Source organism: Bicyclus anynana, chromosome 4 (assembly GCF_947172395.1).
Source record: "Bicyclus anynana chromosome 4, ilBicAnyn1.1, whole genome shotgun sequence".
Lineage (NCBI taxonomy): Eukaryota > Metazoa > Arthropoda > Insecta > Lepidoptera > Nymphalidae > Bicyclus > Bicyclus anynana.
This window is the reverse complement of record NC_069086.1, coordinates 5,959,580-5,977,861: the sequence shown is the minus strand read 5'-3', so window position 1 is coordinate 5,977,861 and position 18,282 is coordinate 5,959,580. Positions and strand designations below refer to the sequence as shown.

At 34.5% G+C, this 18,282-nt stretch overlaps 3 protein-coding genes across 3 annotated transcripts; all 3 read left to right on the top strand.

Moving 5' to 3' along the window:
- Nucleotides 1-408: 408 nt before the first annotated feature.
- Nucleotides 409-5,452, top strand: LOC112058442 (carboxylic ester hydrolase-like). The gene is made up of 3 exons (XM_024099286.2): nucleotides 409-582; nucleotides 1,851-3,133; nucleotides 5,090-5,452. The coding sequence occupies exons 1-3, from the start codon at nucleotides 409-411 to the stop codon at nucleotides 5,442-5,444; spliced, it is 1,812 nt and encodes a 603-aa protein (XP_023955054.2). The 3' UTR covers nucleotides 5,445-5,452.
- A 1,926-nt stretch (nucleotides 5,453-7,378) lies between these two features.
- On the top strand, nucleotides 7,379-12,294 carry LOC112058441 (carboxylic ester hydrolase). The gene is made up of 3 exons (XM_024099285.2): nucleotides 7,379-7,742; nucleotides 10,420-11,687; nucleotides 12,038-12,294. Exons 1-3 carry the CDS (start codon nucleotides 7,560-7,562, stop codon nucleotides 12,237-12,239), a joined length of 1,653 nt encoding a protein of 550 aa, XP_023955053.2. The 5' UTR covers nucleotides 7,379-7,559; the 3' UTR covers nucleotides 12,240-12,294.
- A 1,445-nt stretch (nucleotides 12,295-13,739) lies between these two features.
- On the top strand, nucleotides 13,740-17,036 carry LOC112058443 (cholinesterase 1). Its single transcript, XM_024099287.2, has 3 exons — nucleotides 13,740-13,978; nucleotides 15,393-16,672; nucleotides 16,817-17,036. The coding sequence occupies exons 1-3, from the start codon at nucleotides 13,796-13,798 to the stop codon at nucleotides 17,010-17,012; spliced, it is 1,659 nt and encodes a 552-aa protein (XP_023955055.2). The 5' UTR covers nucleotides 13,740-13,795; the 3' UTR covers nucleotides 17,013-17,036.
- Nucleotides 17,037-18,282: the final 1,246 nt, after the last annotated feature.

Sequence of the window (18,282 nt, the reverse complement as noted above, 5' to 3'; positions counted from 1 at the left end):
CCGGCATAATTTCAATAATGTAATCGCTATGGTGGAACTTGAATCATTACCCTCCTTTTTGCCTTTGCCGTGGTTGGGTAAAAAAATAATCTTAAAGTGTTTAACTTTAACTTTTTTACCCGACCACGAGCGTGTAGTTAAGGATAATTTTTTAACGATTTTTACGTTTACGTTAAGGTTTTCCAATTTAATTCCACACCCAAATACAAAAAAAAACACGATTATTACTTATTGATAATATGTGAACCTTGATCTCATTTTTAATTCAATCATAAACATTGATATATATAAGTTGCTTCTATTATATCGACGGTTATTATGAATTTTTCGAGTATTGGGTTTCTTTTTGCTGTCATGTTAGTAGTTTACATATCAATTCCGTAGTAATAATTAATTAAAAATTTCGTGATGTCTTCAACTTTGTCCATGTTGATGTGTCTAATGTTTCCCTGTACAATACACCCATGGATCGTGAATTTAACGCAAGGTCCGGTGCAGGGGTATTTAGAACCAGACTATGGGATCTATAGCTTTTATGGTATTCCCTATGCTACAGCGCCCAAGGGAAACGACAGGTTTAAGGTACGTACAACAAGGAGGAGGAAGGCAATTAATTTTGTATATAATCTACAGAGTAAGAATACAATAAAGAACTTAAGCTAACTTCTTTTTAGGGTTCAAAACGTACCTTGTACAAAAACGGAAGTCTTATATTATTACTCACACACATTTTAATGTCTGTCTGTTTTCTCCGAATGTACTAGACCAATCCAGTTGAAATTTGGTACTCATATCAATTTTTGTGACCCAAATACAGCGATGTATCGTGAATAGGTAAAATTTGAATATGTGTATCTTAACCCCATAAGTGCCCCCTTATGGGGTTAAGATGGAAAGTTGAAAAAAAACCTTTTTAAACTTCATCGCGTCAGTGGTATGACCAACTGCGAAGTACGTGCGACATTAGCTTTATAAAAAGCAAAAAGCCTTGGAGGTTGGACTCGCCACGCCACAATGCGAGTTGGCGGGCTTAGAATATTTAGTTTACACCTTTCTAACAATCTCTATTAGGGGTTAATTATTGTGACCAGCAGGCCAATTCACTAATTTTGTCGTGTGCTTGTAGACATATACGAAATTTATCAACTAGCTATTGTTAGTAAATCTTACGTCACGTGATTTCGTATTCAATATTTATTTAATGAATTACGAATGAGAAACATTATAAAATCCCAGTGGATGTCGCTATTTCAAGATCTAGACCAGACATTCATCCTTTTGTCCAAACAAACTAAGCGAATAGTACTGGTAGAGCTTACTGTGCACTGGGAGACTAACATTCCGAAGGACCACAATATAAAAGTAAATAAATAACCTAACAAATAAACTAACTAAAATGGCTATGTAGTTATAGTCTGTACGCCTTAGAAGTAGGTGCGAGACGATTACCAGCAAAATCTCTTTATAACTTACCTAAAGACCTTGGCCTCTCTAGAAGTGCAGCTAGATATTAGAACGAGTATCCAAAGCTGCTCTAATAGGATCTTAACAAATTTGGCTAGGTAGGGAGAACAACACGAGCAGAGAACGGGGAGTGTTGATCGATTGTCAAGGAATTCATTAACCCTACATCCTGTAGTCACAAGTTCAGGACTCTGCTCGGAGTTTTTCTCTCTACCACGTGATGGACCCGGCACCCGCACGGTGAATCCATGGAATGCTAAGGTATTCATCTCTCAACTGATCAAAAATGAGATTACATGAAGCAAATGTTATCCGGTGCTTTCTGACACTAAAATATCTATTAAATAATAATTAAATTTCTAATAATAATTAAATTTCTATTTTAGGCCCCTCTGCCTGCTCCTACATGGAATGACACTTTCGACGCTGTGGATAACGAAATAATATGTCCTCAAAATGATTTAATGCGTATCTCTAAACCAACAGAAACAATTCAAGAGGAATGTCTTATTGCAAATGTTTACGTACCCAACACAAACAGAACAAACCTTCCAGTACTTATAATTGTTCACGGCGGTGCCTATGTAGTAGGATGGGGAAATATGTTTACTCCAAAGAAATTGGTAAAGAGTAAGGAAATCATCGCGGTGACTTTTAACTATAGACTTGGACCCCAAGGCTTTCTTTGTTTAGGTACAAAGGATGTTCCTGGAAATGCTGGAATGAGAGACCAAGTGGCATTAATTAAATGGGTAAAGACAAACATAGCAAGTTTCGGTGGTAATCCTGATGATATTATAATATCAGGTTTTAGTTCCGGTGCAGCTTCTGTAGATGTCTTGATGCTATCTAAAATGACAAAAGGTTTTTTCAAGAAGGTAATATCAGAGGGTGGTGCAGGCCTCGGTCCATATGGTGTTCAATTAGATCCTATTGAGAATGCAAAAACATACGCGAGATTATTAAACTTTACGGATGTCGACGACTTGGATGCTTTAGAGCGCTTCTACAAAAGCCTTGATCCTATCACTTTGAATTCTGTCCAAGTTACACATAGGAAGGACGGTGTGACACTAATGTCACCTTGTATAGAACTAGACTTAGGAGAGGAAAGATTTCTTGAGGACAGCCCAATCAATATATTGAAGAGTGGTAATTATGAAAAATTACCTACATTGTACGGATTTACCGATATGGACGGATTGTTAAAGTTTCCGCAATTTAACGATTGGATCGATGAAATGAATACCAATTTTTCCAATTTCTTGCCCGCGGACTTACATTTTAAAGATGAATTCGAGAAGGAAGCGGTTGTGCAGAAGATAAAAAGTTTTTATTTTGGTGACAAACCAGTGAGCCCAGAATCATCGGTGGAATTCATTCATTATTACGGAGACATTATGTTTTCATGTCCGATGCTGAGGACTGTTAAATATCTAGTTGAAGCTGGACATAAACAGGTTTATTTGTATGAGTATTCTTTTGTCGAAGACAGCACGCCGGTGATACCACACTCTAACCAACGTGGTGCGAATCATTGTGCTCAGACGTTTAGCACTCTAGATGGATTTTGGAATGATACCTTAGTTGATGAACAGTATGTTTCAGCCGATATGATAAAACAAAAAGAAATAATGAGACCTATTTGGTTGAGCTTTATGACAAAAGGGTAAGTAATATTAGTAAGGGTAATATTGTATGTACTTTAGTCAAGTGGCTCTTTATGTTTTAACTTCTGGCCTGCCTAACCAAGTTATTTTTGGAGTTTATTGGAGTTTACTCCTTAAGAATCGATTTTTTATATATAAGGCGCCCGATATGAGAAAAATCCGAGGGGTAAAACCAACTGAACTAACGAAAAAGTGTCACGTTTTTGGTGCGCACCTTTAGTGCGCAAGTTTCTAATTTAGCTGTGAGTGTATTGAGACGTACATAGGGTATGCTGTATAGGTGACTATACCTATATACTATATGTTATCGGGCTTGTTTGTTTCTATTAGTGTCGATGTATTTATATTGCTATTTTTTTTTGGAGTTTACTCCTTAAGAATCGATTTTTCATATATAGCCCCCGGTATGAAAAATATATGGGCAGAAAAATTCGATGAACGAATGACAGCGTTACGTTTTTTGTGCACCTTAAACCGTGCGCTGTTGGCGGGCGCGCCGCGGACTGCTGCTCCTCGGATGCACACCTTTTACTTTTCAGGCGTAAGTATTGTGACGTACATAGTGTATGCTGCAAGGCAACATACACCTATTTAGACAGTCGATCTAAAAGAGTAAACTCCATTCATGTGTCGGAGCTGACACACACTTTTTTTTCTCTCGTTTATTTATTTGTTATATTTTTTACAGTGTTAATAAAATACAAAACACTATATAAAATGTATAAAAAAAAAATCAACCCTTCCGCTGGATATTTGAGTCCTTAAACAACCGTTGCTCTGGTCTCCAGAGTGAGGAAGTTCCGATCCAGCAGTTAAGCGAAAGCTTCTTATAGAACTCTTTCTTTTAGAAACATTTTGACTCAACATTCCACATGGCGGTAATCTTGTGAGCAAGACGTATTTTGACACTTTTTCCTTTTCAGTTTTAACCAGATTATCGTCATGTGGAACAGTATTATCAACAAATTATTGACTGATCGATCGACTAGCACTATATCAGGTCTATTGTCAACAATATACCTGTCAGTGATAATCGTTCGGGTCCAGGTAGAGCAATGCACTGATATTTTCAAGAACTGACACTGGGTCGTATCTAGTCGTCTCAAAATCGATAAGGCTAAAAGCAAGCAGTTGGTGGATTATCTTGGCTACTTGATTATGTCTGTGCAATATATTCGCCGTTAGCAAAATGAGAACACCCGGACACAATATGCCTGAGGAACACGCGCGACAGATGTCTAAAATGCCATCTTCCATAATAATTATGATTCCGGTTTCTCTTCTTTCCTTCTTCGTTTCTCCGTGCAGTCATAGACGATAAATTCGGCCATAATTAGAAAGAAAGAAAAATGCGTTTATTGCGAAATTATGCCAAACATCACAATATATCCAGTACTCCAGGTCATCCAGGACAATTCCCGGCGATGTGTGGCATAACCCAGAAAATTTCCCCACCTCAGCATATTGCTACATGACCATTTGAATTAGGACACGTAGCGCTGATTTTCAGCTGGGACCACAGATTGGGTAACGCCACGAACACATCCAACACAACCTTATAATCTAAACTAATACCTACATTGACATTAAACTGAAAAATAAACTTAATAATAAATAACAAAAAGGAACTAAAATTTTGACTGGTGGGAGGCTTCGGCCGTGGCTAGTTACCACCCTACCGGCAAGGACGTACCGCCAAGCGATTTAGCGTTCCGGTACGATGCCGTGTAGAAACCTTTGTTGTGTGGTTTGGATTTTCATCCTCCTCCTAACAAGTTAGCCCGCTTCCATCTTAGATTGCATCATCACTTACCATCAGGTGAGATTGTATTCAAGGGCTAACTTGTAAAGAATAAAAAAAAAAAAAGTTAAACTATAGACCTAATAAAAAATATTGTACTATTATTTCAATACATAATTACATTGCCAAATCCCTAATTTTTCATTATTTTTAGGTATCCTGAACTTCAGGGCTATGATCTGCCACAGTGGCCTCCAGTGAAGGATGATTGGTCTCCACATATGTCAATGAACAGGACCTTTGAATTAATAAATGATTGTCCTATAAAAGAACGCAATTCATTTTGGAGAAACATATACGATAAGTATTATCGCCGCCCTATACCACCGTCACAAACTGCATTAAATGTCGAGTTCACTGACCTGAGTAATAATACTGAGGCGAATGATTACCTCTGTGTTAATAATAATACTGGGGTTCCTGTTATACAACAAAATAATTTATTTTGTTATATATTATTATTATTTAGTATTGTACTCAGCTGTTTTATTTTACCCTACAAGTGCTAATATTTTGTAACGATGTAAGTACATTAAATAAAGTGACTATTATCAGATAAAAAATGTTTTTTTCACTACTCTTGCTCAAAAACACTGTCATATTACCACTCCACAGCGGGGCTAAACAAGCATATTAGCCTCTAGGGGCTAAAGTAATTTTGTTTTTTTAATTCTTGTCTGTTACGAGTACCTACTAGCCAAGTACTAGCTTACTATAAAACGGAGAAGGTTTTATTCGAAAATAGAATCATTATAGGTAAGGCACTGATTGTTTTGAAAAATAAATAAAAAACTTTAAATTGGAATGAAATGCAGCGTTCTTGTCTGTGGAATGCGTTTATTTTTTTATTTAATTTTTATTGAGTTGCGAATAGAGCGAGATTTGACGACATGGGACATCCTTTACGGTGTAATACCTTTGCCTTTTTCTCATATGAAAAAAAATAAATTAAAAAGCGAGAATTTAAAAAAACAATTGGCGTGAAAAATACACACTTGATTTTTTTCACAAATTCATCGTCAATTTGTGACCGTAACTTACATATTTTTCAACAATAATTGTTATTATTGTCTTTATCTAGTGAGAATGGTGATCCTAATTTGGAGATGGATGAAATTTTCAATCTGTTACCATCAAAGTCGAGACGCATTTACTTAAATAGTTACTTACCTACGAAAAATTTTATAAGTGGAGAAAACAACAACGAATGGATTCACTTAAGAAAGGAATTTTTTAAACTATTATCTCCCTCGTTTATCTTACATACTTATTATTCATCTTCACAGTAGTCGGAAATTATGTTACTGGGTAAAAGCATCTCCCTTAATATCCAAAATTGTAGACTTTGTATATTTAATTTTCAATTAAATTAAATCATTGAATATTGTACTAAACTATTTTATTTTCTCGCAATCGTAGTGAAAAGCAGAATGTAACACGTGGGGCTAAACCCATTATAAACTCGGTTTCTATTTAGGCGGCCCTCGCCTTCGTCTCGGGCCCTAAAAATACCTCGTATATAATGGGTCTTTTTAGCCCCTTGTATAACAATCTACTATTTCATCATAATATCCCAATCATGGATTTATTATAGAAGTGCTATAACAATGTTGACGGGTGGGTCAACATTGTATATAGCACTTCTATAATATGGGTGGGTTGAAGGGCTGCGTGGGTATAGTTAGTCACGCTTTTTTCTGCATCCACAGCCGTGGGTTCGATTTCCACAACTGGAAAATTGTTGTGTGATGAGCATGGATGTTTTCATCTGTCTGGGTGTATTTATATATTTATACATTATTTAAGTATTTATATTATGTAGTATTGTATATGAGAATATCGTACCCTATATCTATATCTATCTATCTTCTTCTTCTTTTAAAACCATAATACGGAGATTGTATGATACTTATTATTGTGAAAATAAAATCATAAAGGGGTGAAATAGGGGTTGAAAGTTTGTATCGAAAGTATTCCATTTTTAGAATTGCAGTTATAAACAATTGTCCAAAAATCATGAAAAAAATGCAAAATGGAATGTAATTCAAGAATTTTTAAAATTAAATTTATAGAAAAAAAATCAGCCTTTTTCAATTTTTATTTTGTATAATGTGGTCTACAAACGGTCGATAGATTATAATATACCGAAAAACAACACGTTATCTTGTAATCAGTATCTTCAGTTCACAATATGACGGCAGATTATAATATCACGAGTGAGATTATAAAGTAACGTATTTTACAATCTAACGGTGACACGTATATTTCGTCCGGATACAATGCGTCCGATACGTACGGTGCAGATTTGTGGACGCCTACCATAAAACACTCTAATTATTGGATTAGTGATATGTTATCATTTATCAATGTAATACGATAGCCGTACGACTGGACATATTTTGATTTATATTTGCTTTAAATACAGTAATAAAAATGTTACTTTATAAATAACCACGTTAAAGTCTCGACGTGTTACAACAATTGTTATACCTACCACTCTTAATACTGTGGTTACACTCTGAAGTAAGAATAAAACAAAAGAAACCGAAGACCGCCATAATTAATAATAAATACCTACAATTGGGTATTTTAAGGTGTCAAACTGTCAGTCAGTAGTCAGAAAGATGTTGTTCTGTGTAGGCGTCTTGTTTGTTGTTGTGACCTCAACAGTAGGTGAACCGACAGAATCACGACTAGTTCGTATAGACTCAGGTCCTATACGAGGTTACAAGGATGCCAGTGAGGATATATTTGTGTATTACGGCATCCCGTATGCCAAGGCACCGAGTGGATCCGACAAGTTCAAGGTAACAGTGCAATTGGTATAGCAACGATATTTTATGCTATAGATAGTTACATTGTTACGTGACTACAAAATCACCGCAAAAAGTGATCTGAATTTAGTTACACATGAACAATTTTGTGTTATATTTATGTATTTATTTATTTATTTTATATATTTATGTACCTACTTATACAGAGTGTTATCATCTATACTATAATAGCCTTTCTTGATGAGTACTGTTTACTAACAAAGAAATTAGAAATGAAGGTAGAAAACACATGTCTATGCATAACTTATTTATTTTAAATTATGTATGGTTTGTATATAAAATATATTAACCATATCTAATTGTTCTAAACTTATTAATCAAATTTATTTTCAATAATTTAAGAACAAGTTAATTGTAATTATTATTAGGTGTGAAATGACTAGTGATTTATACCCTCATTTTTAATTTGTTTGTTGTTAAACAGTACTCATCAAGAAAGGCTCTAGTATAAATATTATCTAAAACTAATTCGAATATTTTTCCAAAAATCCCTAGGGTGACCAAATTATATTTTTTTTTCGGATTTTTCAAATTTTGCTATCTTGAACCAGTTTTTTCAATGCCGTAGCTGCTGTGAAAGATGACCTGATCTTAATGAAAATATAATTATTGCACTCAAAGCTACTTCTAAAAAAGAAATAAAATATTATTTATTAAAATAGCATTATAGTACATTGGTAAATTGCTAATTTAATACGTAATGTTTGACAAATATCTGATCTTTAAAATCCTAATTACAGCATCTACAACATTCAAAAACTGATTTTAGAAAATTAGGTGATGTATCTACCATTTGTGTATCATCCATTAATTACGGGACATCCTGTATACAGTTTTTACACTTCATGAACTCACAAATAGACATTGCAGACACTATTTAGGTATTATTTATCTAAATAACTTACGTTGTTTGCTATGCGACTAAATGAAATTAAGACAATTAGCCACTTTTGTTCGCCTCAGTTTTGACATGCTAGTGTATATCTATAGTATAAAATCTTTAGTACAGTGATCGTGGGAATATTTCGCCACAGTTAATGTAAAGTATTTTTTTGCTAAAGATTAATTAAGTATTAAGTACGCTTCATGAATTTATAATAGATACAAGTAGGTAACATGATGACACAAAAGTCCTCCATCCATACAATACAATACGAGTCGAAACGAACAGTGTCAGTTTGTGTATTATTTGTGCACGATAAACTCGGGATTCCGCACTAAAATACACAGTGTTGGTCAACTTCCCACCAGGTGGACAGACGACATCAAGCGAGTCGCAGGAATTCGCTGGATGCAGGCGGCACAGGATCCTGATGTTTGGAAGTCCTTACCAAAGGCCTATGTCCTGCAGCGAACGTCCGTCGGCTGATATAATGATAATGATAAAACTCAGAAATAGCTGAACCGATTTGATTACAGCTTTTACTGATGTATTGTGTTAAGCTTAAAGAATTAGCATATGTTTGTTTCATTAAAATCAGTTCAAAGTTTGCAAAGTTACATTGAAATATCGTGATTTTCTAGAAACCAAGTGCGAGTGATACCAATCAACCATACATAATACCATGGTTAGGATAAGACAAGACAGGACGGGGAAGGGACGGGACGGGGAAGGAACAGAACAAAACAGGAATTCGGTTTTCTAATACTCGTAGTATGTATTAGAAATCCGAATTCCATGGACGAAGTCGCGGTAATGAATAAAAAACTAATGACCGAACTAAAATTTTACCTTGAGAATCATTGGGACCTTAAAACTGGTAATCAGTATTTCAGTATCGAAGTTGCTCAAACTAATAAAACTATGAGTTTAATTTAACATAATATTATAAAGTTTGATATTGACATTTGGATGTCTGTTAGGTTATCACAAAAAATCAACTAGACGCTAAAGACTAAATAAATATGGCATAGGTACATAATTTGGTGGGTGGCTATAAGCCAGACTACAAGACAAACAGAGATGACTCGATCTGTGTAGGTATCACGCTAATATCTAAACAGGTTTATGTAATTTTCACAGACTGTTATGTCTATCTTGCAACAAAAGATTGAGGTATTTGAGATTTTTAAGCAAAAAAGAACAATATTCGTCAAGTATTTAATTTTAAATATAATTGCTCTGGACATCATTTGCTTATAATGAATATCTTAGGAGATGTCACAGTTTTCTAACAATTCCGGAACAAAGTAATGCTGAAATAGGTACACGGAAGTCTAGCTCGCTCCCATCATAATATGGGAGCGAGCTAGACTTCCGCGGACGAAGTCGCGGGCGTCGGCTAGGATTATACGAGAATAATTATGTAGATTCTAGATACTATCTATATAGTTTATTTATAGATATGCTTAACTTTAGATAATGAATTCAAAATAAGAGGCCTTAATAAAACTTCATAATATGTGGGTTCCTATATACCAAACTATTATCTGAAATTACCTATTGTATCTAATCCATACTATTCCATTATAAATGCGAAAGTAAGTCAGTCTGTCTGTTTTTTTTATGGCCAGACTTTTGAACTGTTTTTTTATGCTTAAGTAGATTAATATTAAGAGTTGATGGTGGAACGTAAAGAGTTTAATTATGGAAATAGAATTAGTACTAGAAAATATTGCTTTTTAATTTGTGGTTTTTGAAAATTTTTAGGCACCTCTACCAACGCCACATTGGATAGAACCATTTGATGCCGTGGATAAAGGAATAATATGCCCACAACCTGATATTTTTGATTTAATCCACAATAAAACCATGCAAGAAGATTGTCTTATAGCAAATGTTTACGTACCCAATGTAGAAAATACTAATCTGCCTGTTATCGTCTACGTCCATGGTGGTGGATTTATAATGGGGTACGGAGATCTTGTGACACCAAAAAAAATCGTCAGTAACAAAGAAGTTATTGTGGTAAACTTTAACTATAGACTTGGAGCACATGGTTTTCTCTGTCTAGGTACTAAAGATATACCTGGTAATGCTGGAATGAAAGACCAAGTAGCATTACTTCGATGGATACAGAATAACATTGCAAATTTCGGTGGCAACCCTAATGATGTTACGATCGCCGGCTACAGTGCTGGATCCGCTTCAGTTGATTTATTGATGATGTCAAAAATAGCACAAGGTTTGTTTAAAAATGCCATTTTAGAAAGTGGCGCCAATTTGTCACCTTTTAGCGTCCAAAGTGACCCTGTGCAAAATGCTAAGGTTTATGCAAAGTTGCTTAAATTTGAAGATGAAGATGTACACTCATTAGAAGATTTTTACAAAAGTATTAGCTATGAACAATTACAATCAGGAAGTGATTTAATTAGAACTGACCTTTTGATGGCACCCTGTGTTGAGCGTGACCACGGTGATGAAATATTTTTGGAAGACAGTCCTTTTAACATTCTGAACAGTGGCAAATTTTTACCACTTCCAATGCTGTACGGATATGCTAACATGGAAGGATCAGTTAGAGTTCCTGTTTTCGAACATTGGAAAGACAAAATGAATGCAAACTTTTCAGAATTTTTACCAACTGACTTGAGATTTAAAAACAATGAAGAGAAAGAAGCTATCGCAGATAAAGTAAGACGATTTTATTTTAAAGATATGCCTGTAGATGAGAAAAACATTTTGTCATACGTTGATTACTGGTCTGACACGTATTTTGATTGCCCAACACTACGATCTGCTAGTCTTCAATTGAAGGCTGGTAATAATAAAATATACCTTTACGTGTATTCCTTCGTTGAAGACAGCACTCCTGTAGTTCCATATACAGAAGTCCGAGGAGCAGGCCATTGTTTTCAAACGGTAGCAATTTTAGATGGACTTAAATTTAATGTATCAGATGAAAGTGAGATATCGGAAGATTTAAAAGAAATGAAAGGAATAATCAGGGATCTATGGACGAGTTTTGCTAAATATAGGTAAGAAATTCTCATTACATTTTTGAAACGATATTTAAATATTTATTTATATAAAAACATATTATGTACGTTTATATAAAATCTACATTGTATGATAATAATAGATGATCTACAATTTAACAAAATAAACCTTATAAATATTGATATCTTCATCGTTACCGGTTAATCTTTACTTAAATTATAAGCAGAAGAGTTTGTTTGTTAGCTTGAACGGGATAATCCCACGAACTACTGGTCCGATTTGAAAAATTCTTTCTGTGTTAGATAGCCCATTTACCGAGGAAAGCTTCAGGCTATATATTATCCTAGTATTCTTACGTCAGCCATATTGATATTTTGTTATATTTTAGTCAACCTGAAAGTCCCGGAGCACCAAAATGGCCGCCTGCTGGAAATGATATGTCACCGTACATGGAGCTTAAAAAGAATCCCCAACTCGGGCAATCTTTACTAAATAAACGTTGCGATTTTTGGGAGGAAATTTACAAAAATCATTATAATATTCCTATTCCACCCCATATTCTTCCACCAAAAATAAAAACGGAATTATGATTATTTAATTACTGCGTGTAAATTATGACGTTAGTAATAAAATGTTCTAATTATGTTTTGTTGTTTCATATATTCCTATTCTAGTGATAGAAAGCTAACAAATCTGATGGAATTTTATTTAACTACCAAGCCTCAGCGACGTAGTGAAATACCTAAGGATGTTTTCCCCTTACGTTTGACCTTACTTATATAAAGCTTGAAGAGCACTCTAAGTTAAGCTTAATTTATCTGCAATTGTCACAAGTAAATTGGTCCATTTAATACGGTCAAAAATTTTACCAGTATTAATGTTTGTACCCGTATTAAAGTTACCAGCTAAATTGTTTTGCGCAAAGGGTTGCTGTTAAAATTGAAATAGTTTATCCACTGTTTACTTTTTGCTCAAGAAGTTTGTCAGGCACTGCATTTAAAAACAAAATACGTATTCTGCAGGTACGATTACATAGATTTGTATTTCTAACGATTAATTATAAATAGATGGATACACTCGTACCTACATTAGTGTCTTAGAAACCACTCCCATCGCCATTAAGGTTTGAGATTCTGGAAGCTGTGAATGAAGACATTATATGTCCTCAAATAAACGAGCCTACATTAAAAACCAGTACTTAGTTACATGCACGTTTGCAATGTTAGATTGACAGGCCTATTAGTCAATCTGGTTTGACTAATAGTTAAACCATTTACTGCCCTGCGCTGCGTGGTCAATTTCTTTTTTCAAACACCTAAGAACATTTGTCGAATTTAGCGATACTGTTAAACTCTATCCAACGAATTGGAAGATGCGAGGTAAAACAATATATCTACATCTATACATATATATATTCTACAGATATAGAAGATATAATATATATATAGCAACTAAATATAGAGTTATATATATATTTTTTTTATTTTTATATAATGTTTAGGTTAGGTTAGTTAGTAGTAATTTAATTTAATTTAAGTTTGTATTTAGTTGCTTATAGTATAGTCACAATTAAATTCAAATTCTTCTTAAAAAAAAATATCCAGCCATACATGATACATTACCCTTACATACTCCTATCAATAATTCTACAGATGTAAATTATTTTACCGCTAAAAAGCCAGAGTTATTTGTTTAATATATATTATATATATGTAATATAGGTGTAATATAGGTGTCTTGTGTGAATGTCATAGGCTATATTTTATTCCCTTATTTTCACGTAGTATTACAAAATATATGCGCGAAAAACAACCCTCTCTTGGCAATCAGGTAAATACTTACAGTTGAGATAATAATTATGTTATCAATTTAACAAGCTACTTGCACGCTATCATTGTAAATTACTGGGAAAATAATATTGATTTACTGTAATTTTTGCAGTATTACAATTTTTTAAGTACGACGATGTCGATAATGCCATTTTTTGTATTCTAAATCGAAGAAGTACTAAGACTATGCAAAAATAATTGACTAGTCAAACAACATTGTATTTCAAAGCGTCAATTTTAGTATTCAATTGATTCAAAGTACTCAAGCCGTTAGTCGTTACCATAGAGAACATTGAAATTACTCATTTGCCATCAGGATGTGGCTCGGTATAGTTGCTATATTTGCTGTAGTGACCTCAACAGTAGGTGAATCGACAGAATCGCGGTTAGTTCGTATAGATTCAGGTCCAGTGCGAGGCTATAAGGATGTCAGTGAGGATATATTTGTGTACTATGGCATTCCGTATGCCAAGGCACCGAGTGGATCCGATAAGTTCAAGGTGAGAGTGCTATTGGTAACACAGTGATTAGGTACAGGTTTAGTTGAGGAAGTTTGCTACTGTGTTTGTTTACCTACTACTTTGAATTATTTAGGTAGGTACCTATCATTACTTTTGAATTTAGTTTTATACTCAGGGTGTTAGTCACAATTCACTGACACACTTGACTTTACGAAATCGATTGGAGTGTTTATAGCATTTCTTCTTGAAAAATATGAATTTAAACTTTTAAATATGTAGATACCTGAAACCTTAACCAAACTAAAAAAAATAGTAACAAACATCACCTGGCGTAATTCAAAATATTAAAAAATAATGTTTGTTAGTTTTATGAGGTTGTACTGGAGGTAATCTCTGGATGTACTGAACCGATTTTGAAAATTGTATAATATTAGAAAACCACGTTATTTGGTATTGTAATTTGCTATGTTTAGTCCACGTAGTCCCATGGGAACAGGAACTACACGGGAGGACTAGCAGAAACTCTCAGTTTGACCCCTTATTCCCGTTGGCAGTCTGCTTATGAAAATTCTTAACTTTAGTTAAATTGTATTATTGATGATTTGGTCGTTCAATTATTTCTAATAATATAATGTTGTTTATCACTAATGCTGATAAGATACTCGCAAATGCAATAGGTTACGTGCAGGGGCGTACCGCCGTATCAGCTATAACAATGATACGGGGCCCCTGACTACAGGCCCCTTACGTGTAAAAGTGAAAATTAGTAAAGTGTAATCCACAATCTCACTGAATCTAATGCTTCTCGGAAAAAAGCGTTTATAAAAGCTGGCTATAGAATTTCAATTCAGAAATGACAAAAATCAAAAAAGCAATTTGTATTTCTCCCGAGTTTTAAGCGTACGCCCAACAGTTGAAACATCCTACTTATGTTAAAGTCGCTGTCACATTTATTTTAGGCAAAACATTTTTGTAAGTCGCTGTCGCATTCATTTAAGGCAAACATTTTTGTTTCTGTTTTGAGAAATTTTTGCCCTTTAAGGCTGGCACCTTTAACTTTTCAGTTGTGTGCATTTTAAGAAACTAAATATCACGTGTCTCAATCGGTGAAGGAAAACATCGTGAGGAAACCTGCATACCAGAGAATTATCTTAATTCTCTGCGTGTGTGAAGTCTGCCAATCCGCATTGGGCCAGCGTGGTGGACTATTGGCCTAACCCCTCTCATTCTGAGAGGAGACTCGAGCTCAGCAGTGAGCCGAATATTGGTTGATGACGACGAAGGCTGGCAGGCTGTGAACTTGAAAAAAGAAAGAAAAAAAAGCTCGAAATTTCATTGCCCGATCCAGGACTCAAGCCCAGGACCTTGAGCCTCATCATTCAGTCTAACCAATGAACCAGTTGAGGCAGTTAATTTGTTTGCTTAAATGTATTTAATTATTTCTTACTTTTAGGCACCACTTCCATCGCCAATATGGTTTGAGACGTTTGAAGCTGTAAATAAAGACATTGTATGCCCACAAATTATTATACCTCTATTTAATACAAGTAGTAAAACTATGCAAGAAGATTGCCTTGTCGCTAACGTGTATGTACCTGATACAGATAAGAAGAATCTTCCAGTTGTTGTTTATGTTCATGGAGGAGGATTTATTCTTGGTAATGGAAATATTGTGCTACCGAAAAAAATGGTAAGCAGTAAAAAGATAGTCGCTGTCACATTTAATTATCGACTTGGAGCGCACGGTTTTCTTTGCTTAGGCACAGAAGATGCGCCTGGAAACGCTGGCATGAAAGACCAGGTGGCGCTTTTACGTTGGGTGAAGAAAAATATTGCAAGTTTTGGAGGTAATCCTGACGATGTCACCATAGTAGGCGGTAGCGCAGGGTCGACTTCAGTGGATCTTTTGATGATATCTAAAATGGCAAAAGGATTGTTCACAAAAGTTATACCTGAGAGCGGCGCTAACCTTTCTCCATACAGCGTCCAAATAGATCCATTACAAAATGCCAAAGAGTATGCTAAATTATTGCAATATGATGGAGATGATGACTTTTATAAATTACAACACTTTTATAAAAACGCTCCGTACGAACTATTACAATCGGGGAATGTTATATACAGAACTGATTCTGTATTTCTAATGGAACCATGTGTAGAGGCAGATATAGGCCAAGAAAGATTCCTTGAAGATGATCCAGTTAATATTTTAAAGAAAGGAGATTTTGCCAAATTGCCTATGTTATATGGTTTTGCAAACATGGAAGGGCTAATGCGACTTGATATATTTGAAACGTGGAAAAATGATATGAATAATAAATTTTCTGACTTTTTGCCACCTGATTTACAATTTGAATCTGTAAAACAGAAGGAAGCGGTTTCTGAAAAAATTAAAAGGTTTTATTTCGGTAACAAGGATGTCAGTAATGATACTATATTGGATTATGTGAACTATTTCTCTGACGTTATGTTTGCTTGTCCAACTTTAAGATCAACAAAGCTTCAGTTACAAGCTGGTAATAATCAGATATACCTATACGAGTATTCCTACGTAGATGACAGTACTCCAGTAGTTCCGCATACAAATATACGTGGAGCGAGTCATTGTGCACAGACTACGGCGCTATTAGATGGAGTTTTTTTGACATCAATAGACGAAGAAGATATACCAGATGACTTAAAACTAATGAAACGTATAATGAGAGAGCTCTGGCTAAGTTTTATAACTACAGGGTAAGTACTTTAATATATAATATAGATATAAAAAAATATATATAAAATGAAGATGTATAACCTTGCTATGAAGATTGATAGATAGATAAACAATACGATACATAAAGGAGTAACTTAATGTTAAATTATATCATTTATTTACAGAAAACCCGAGAGCTCCGAAGTACCGGCGTGGCCACCAGTAGGAATGGATTGGTCGCCACATATGGCTTTAAAGAAGAATCCAGAACTCCGGGGATCCTTGTTAAAAGATAGATGTATGTTCTGGGAGGACATCTTTGATAAATATTACCGGCCGCCTGAACCACCTCGGCCGCACCAGATGCGCAATGAACTATAAATATAATATATGATATATATTGCATTTATAAGCTTTATTTATTTTTCCCATAGTCTTATAGCCGATTTTGATGCATTATTTAATATTTTTTGAATTAATTAAATTATACTTCCTACCTATACCTCTTTCCTATTTATACCTATACTCGTACATTTGCAAGCAATTTTTTCGAGTTAAAATAAATTAAAATATTTTTAAAGATTTACGTTCGTTCAAACAAACGTATAAACAAACTCTTCACCATTATAATGTTAGATAGGCAAGTGCCTCCAAACTATCGAGGAATTACTGTACCAACTCGCGCCCGCTATGTTTAAGAACATCTGACCACCAGCCAGATATAAGTAATTACACCAGCGCATTTTCTGATGACCACGCCTTTTGAATACATTCCTATGAGATCCTTTAATCCTGAAAACCCTAATTTAAAGAATCGGAAACAGTTACTCGATAGCCTCGAGTCATATTGGAAGAAATGGCGTTTGAAAAATAGCGTTTGGATTATCTGCACACTTTACAAGTCAAAGCCAAATGGTGAAACGGATAATCCAATCACCGCAGCTAAGATTGTGTTGGTAGAATTTGATGACGTACCTGGACAGGATGGTGTAATACGACGAGTCACTTTAGTTAATACTAAAATGGGTGAATATAAACGCCCAGTTGTAAAATTCTATACAGTTCCTATGCAATATTATTTTACGCAAATAATCATATTCTCTGTTTTATTATATAAGTAATAACAATAAATATTAATAATTAAAATTTAATTAATATTAATTAATAAGTATAAGTTTTTCTCTTTATAAAATATTTTAATGCTTAAATGTTTTTTCTTAGATATTTCTCATAAATAATTTATTTATGAGAAATATCTAAGAAGAAACATTCACTTTATTACTTAAGTACTTTAATAGTTTAGTATTTCTTTAGAATCCCTACTAATTGTTTCTGGGATTGTTTCGACTTCGTCAACGGGGTGCATGTTTGAGCGAATACGTTTATGTTTGTACTTTGTTTTAATTTCTAAAAACAATCTTAAATACGGTGTAGGTATACGTAAAATTGATTGACACCTATGGTTTAGCATGTAAGGTGCATTTTTGCGTGGCCTGATGCTAAGGATGCTCGCCAATCACACGCAAGAGCGATCCAATCTATACTAATATTATAAAGTTGAAGAGTTTGTTTGTTTGTTTGAACGCGCTAATCTCAGGAACTACTGGTCCGACTTGAAAAAATATTTCAGTGTTAGATAGCCCATTTATAG

Coding starts and splice junctions, on each gene's coding strand:
- LOC112058442 (XM_024099286.2), top strand. CDS start 409: ATGTCTTCAACTTTGTCCATGTTGATGTGTCTAATGTTTCCCTGTACA. Junction 583..1,850: donor AGGGAAACGACAGGTTTAAG/GTACGTACAACA, acceptor TTTCTATTTTAG/GCCCCTCTGCCTGCTCCTAC. Junction 3,134..5,089: donor TTGAGCTTTATGACAAAAGG/GTAAGTAATATT, acceptor CATTATTTTTAG/GTATCCTGAACTTCAGGGCT.
- LOC112058443 (XM_024099287.2), top strand. CDS start 13,796: ATGTGGCTCGGTATAGTTGCTATATTTGCTGTAGTGACCTCAACAGTA. Junction 13,979..15,392: donor GTGGATCCGATAAGTTCAAG/GTGAGAGTGCTA, acceptor TCTTACTTTTAG/GCACCACTTCCATCGCCAAT. Junction 16,673..16,816: donor CTAAGTTTTATAACTACAGG/GTAAGTACTTTA, acceptor ATTTATTTACAG/AAAACCCGAGAGCTCCGAAG.
- LOC112058441 (XM_024099285.2), top strand. CDS start 7,560: ATGTTGTTCTGTGTAGGCGTCTTGTTTGTTGTTGTGACCTCAACAGTA. Junction 7,743..10,419: donor GTGGATCCGACAAGTTCAAG/GTAACAGTGCAA, acceptor GAAAATTTTTAG/GCACCTCTACCAACGCCACA. Junction 11,688..12,037: donor ACGAGTTTTGCTAAATATAG/GTAAGAAATTCT, acceptor GTTATATTTTAG/TCAACCTGAAAGTCCCGGAG.